This window comes from Phyllobates terribilis, unplaced genomic scaffold, assembly GCF_046119375.1.
Source record: "Phyllobates terribilis strain yellow unplaced genomic scaffold, ASM4611937v1 Scaffold_5895__1_contigs__length_48410, whole genome shotgun sequence".
Lineage (NCBI taxonomy): Eukaryota > Metazoa > Chordata > Amphibia > Anura > Dendrobatidae > Phyllobates > Phyllobates terribilis.
This window is the reverse complement of record NW_027368640.1, coordinates 23,392-26,717: the sequence shown is the minus strand read 5'-3', so window position 1 is coordinate 26,717 and position 3,326 is coordinate 23,392. Positions and strand designations below refer to the sequence as shown.

The 3,326-nt window shown below is 47.5% G+C and overlaps 1 protein-coding gene across 1 annotated transcript; it reads right to left on the bottom strand.

Annotated features, from left to right (window-relative positions):
- Window positions 1-216: 216 nt before the first annotated feature.
- LOC141250549 (uncharacterized) lies at window positions 217-2,861 on the bottom strand. Its single transcript, XM_073670019.1, has 2 exons — window positions 2,434-2,861; window positions 217-1,966 (listed from the first exon to the last, which is right to left on the bottom strand). The coding sequence occupies exons 1-2, from the start codon at window positions 2,859-2,861 to the stop codon at window positions 217-219; spliced, it is 2,178 nt and encodes a 725-aa protein (XP_073526120.1).
- Window positions 2,862-3,326: the final 465 nt, after the last annotated feature.

The window sequence follows — 3,326 nt, the reverse complement described above, 5'->3', positions numbered from 1 at the left end:
TCGGTACATTAGTACATGAATAAATATAGCTGGTTCATTCTTGCATAATTTAGTTCCAAACAAATCACTTATTTTCCACTTACATACACTATGAGATAACGAGGAACTCTAAACAATACAAAAGTCACGTAGCAACAAAAGATTGAACCCATTGATGTCAAGGAAACCAACAGAAACATAATCAAAATGAAAAATAAAGAAGATGAAGAAGACAACCTAGCAGATAGGTAGAGGGGCTCCATTCCACCCCTTCACACATTCCAACAAAGAATCAATCATCTTCCCCTGGCAAATTGCAGAGAACACCTTGTCAAAGTCCTCTCCTGGAGACCTAACTTTCTCCCCAGTCAACAACTCTGTACCGAGCTCCTCCCTCACAAACTTGTACAATGGATATGACCTACATTCCTTAATCCTGTTCTCAACTCCACTGGTTCCATTCTCATACTGGCTTCTTGCTAATTCAACCTCTTTTGGCAACACCGCCTTAAGCTCCTCCTCAAAAGCTCCAATCTTTTGGAAGATGGAAGTTGAGTTCGTCTTCTCTTTCTCTCCGTTTGCAAGGGCGTGATCAACCAGAACCTGCCTGAGCTTCTGCATAAGAAGGTAGTTGGGGCTGCAAGGGTCGTCGATGTAGGCGAAGACGTATTCACGGTCCACGACTCTGAGAAGCTCCTTTTCGCAGAATCTGCTAGGGTGAAGCTCGCCATTGACGCCGACTGTTAGAACTCTCTTCGCTACTTGGCTGATTGTGTTCTTGACTGTGTTTCTGAGATTCTCTTCCAGATGCCTGAGGTCGATTGATTGGCAGAGAGCTACGAGGAATGTGGATGACATTAGCTGGAGAATCTCGACAGCTTCCGCGGTTTTTCTAGAAGAAATCAATCCCAGTGAATTGACATCCTGATTGTGCTGTTCTGCGCTCTGGACGTGGTTTGTTACTGGATTCGCCAGAAATTGGAGCTCTGAACAGTACGATGCCATTGCGATTTCGGCGCCCTTGAACCCGTAGTCCAAGCTAGGGTTTCTGCCGCCGGAGAGATTTGAAGGCAATCCGTTGTTGTAGAAGTCATTGACGAGCTCGGAGAATTGAGCGAACATGAGTTTTCCGATTGCGGCTAGGGCGAGCCTGGTGTTGTCCATTGAAACTCCAATTGGAGTTCCCTGGAAGTTACCGCCGTGGAGAGCCTTGTTCCTCGAAACATCGATCAATGGGTTGTCGTTCACGGAGTTGATTTCTCTCTCGATTGACTTTGTAGCCGCGCGAATCACTTCGATTTGGGGGCCAAGCCATTGCGGGGAGGTTCGTAGGGCGTAGCGATCTTGTTTCGGCTTCTGGAGAGGATCTAATTCGTGAAGCTTCTCAGCTTGCTTCACGTAAGCGGATCCGTCCAAAATGTGCTCCATTATCGCCGCCGCCTCGATCTGGCCAGGGTGATGCTTCAGCTTGTGCGTGAGGTGGTCGGTGAACTCAGGCTTTCCGTTCATCACTTCAGCGAAAAGTGCAGAGATTAACTCCGAGGTCAGAGCGAGGAGATTCGCTTCAAAGAGGACGATTGAGGCGAGGCCGGATCCGACGGCGGTTCCGTTGACCAAGGCGAGTCCCTCTTTCGGCTGGAGCTCGAAGAAGCCGGATTCAACACCGGCGACCTGGAAGGCCTCGGCGGCGGTTAGTTTTTTCCCGTCCGAGTCGACGGCGACGGAGTTAGGGCGGCCAGTGAGGAGTCCGGCGATGTAGGAGAGAGGAACAAGGTCACCGGAGGCAGTGATTGTGCCACGGAGAGGGAGGCAAGGAGTGATGTTGTGGTTGAGAAACTTGGCCAGAGCTTCGAGGATTTCGAAACGGATGCCGGAGTATCCCTGGAGGAGAGTGTTGATCCGGACCAGCATGGCGGCCCTGGTGGCCGTGTGGGGAAGAGTGTGGCATGATTCCACTCCGTTGCCAAAGACTCCAGCGTTCAGAAATCTGTTGATTCATAAATACTGAATTTAGTTTTCGTCCAGAAAAACCAGTCAACCATATTATATCTATTTTCCTGTAACTTTGCTTGCAAGTCAAGTAAGCCAAGATTTGTAAGTTCTTAATATATAATGAAAATCACACTTTGGTAGGTAGGTGACTTACTAGCATGCAGTGTCTACCTACCCACTTACTTCACTATCAGATGTTCAAACCAGACACATTACATGTCACTTTATAATGAAAATTACAGTATTATTTGATCACTAATTTGTCACCACATAAGCCCTACTGCTTCTTTAATAATGTAAATTAAAAAATTCACAAAATCCAATCTAAATTTTAATATAGCTTGGTCAGCACTCACCAGTAAAAATATGTTAAGTTAGTATAGGAACAGTAAAAACAACACGGTTACTGTATACTCTAGCTATAAATGGAATTGAGTAACAGAAAAATGAAATTTTTTTTACCTGATAAGCTCCTTTTGAAGAGCGCCGCCTTGCTTGGTTCGGCGGTGAGAAGTGGCGCCAAATCCGGTGGTAACACCGTAGCTATCGGTTCCCCTGTTCATGCTATCCATCACCCAGTCACTGCTGGCCTTGACTCCGGCCCTGGAAGACTCGGCCAACTCCACCGTAGCGCCTCCGTCTCCCGAAGCCGCAATTGCCGCCACCTGAGCGATCGTAAGCGTCTCCCCTCCCAGCTTCACAGTCGGCTTTCTATATTCCTCGACCATCCGCTTCACCTCGTCGAGATGGCTTCCCTTCATCCCCTCCGCCGCCGCGCCCCAGTAAAGCGGATCCGCCGCCGGCATCCCGGACTTTCCGTTGTGCAAGCACAGCGATCCGTTGAGTCCTCCGTTAATAGCGCCGTTGGAGTGTCCGTTCGCGATCTCCATTGGATAGTTTTGGTTTCGGTTAGAGATTTCTCGATCTTTGCGGTGGTTGATCGCGGAAATTGGAATCCTAGGGTTTTGCAATTTGGGAGAATGAGGAAATTGAATATGTTTTACAGAGGAAAATTGAATGAATTAAATTAAATTTCCTGAGGAAGAAAGGGAGTTAGAGGAGGTTTAAATACAAGCGCGGGTGGAGAAATGGGAAAAAGTATTGAGTGTTGGGTAAAAAGGTGGATGGGTTAGTTGGAAAAAGCACGCGGCCGTTGGATCTTTGTGGGTGGAATCAACGGATGACATTCAGCCACGTGGGAAGTGAGATCGGAGGCCCAGAAGCTCGTTTCTGGCTGAGTTGGTGTTGGTGGGCGAGTTGGTGGGCTTCTACTCGTCAACGGGCGCCTGAATTTTATTTTTCTGAATAATAATAATAATTGACATTATCAATTGATTAGAAATTTGACGTGCTCC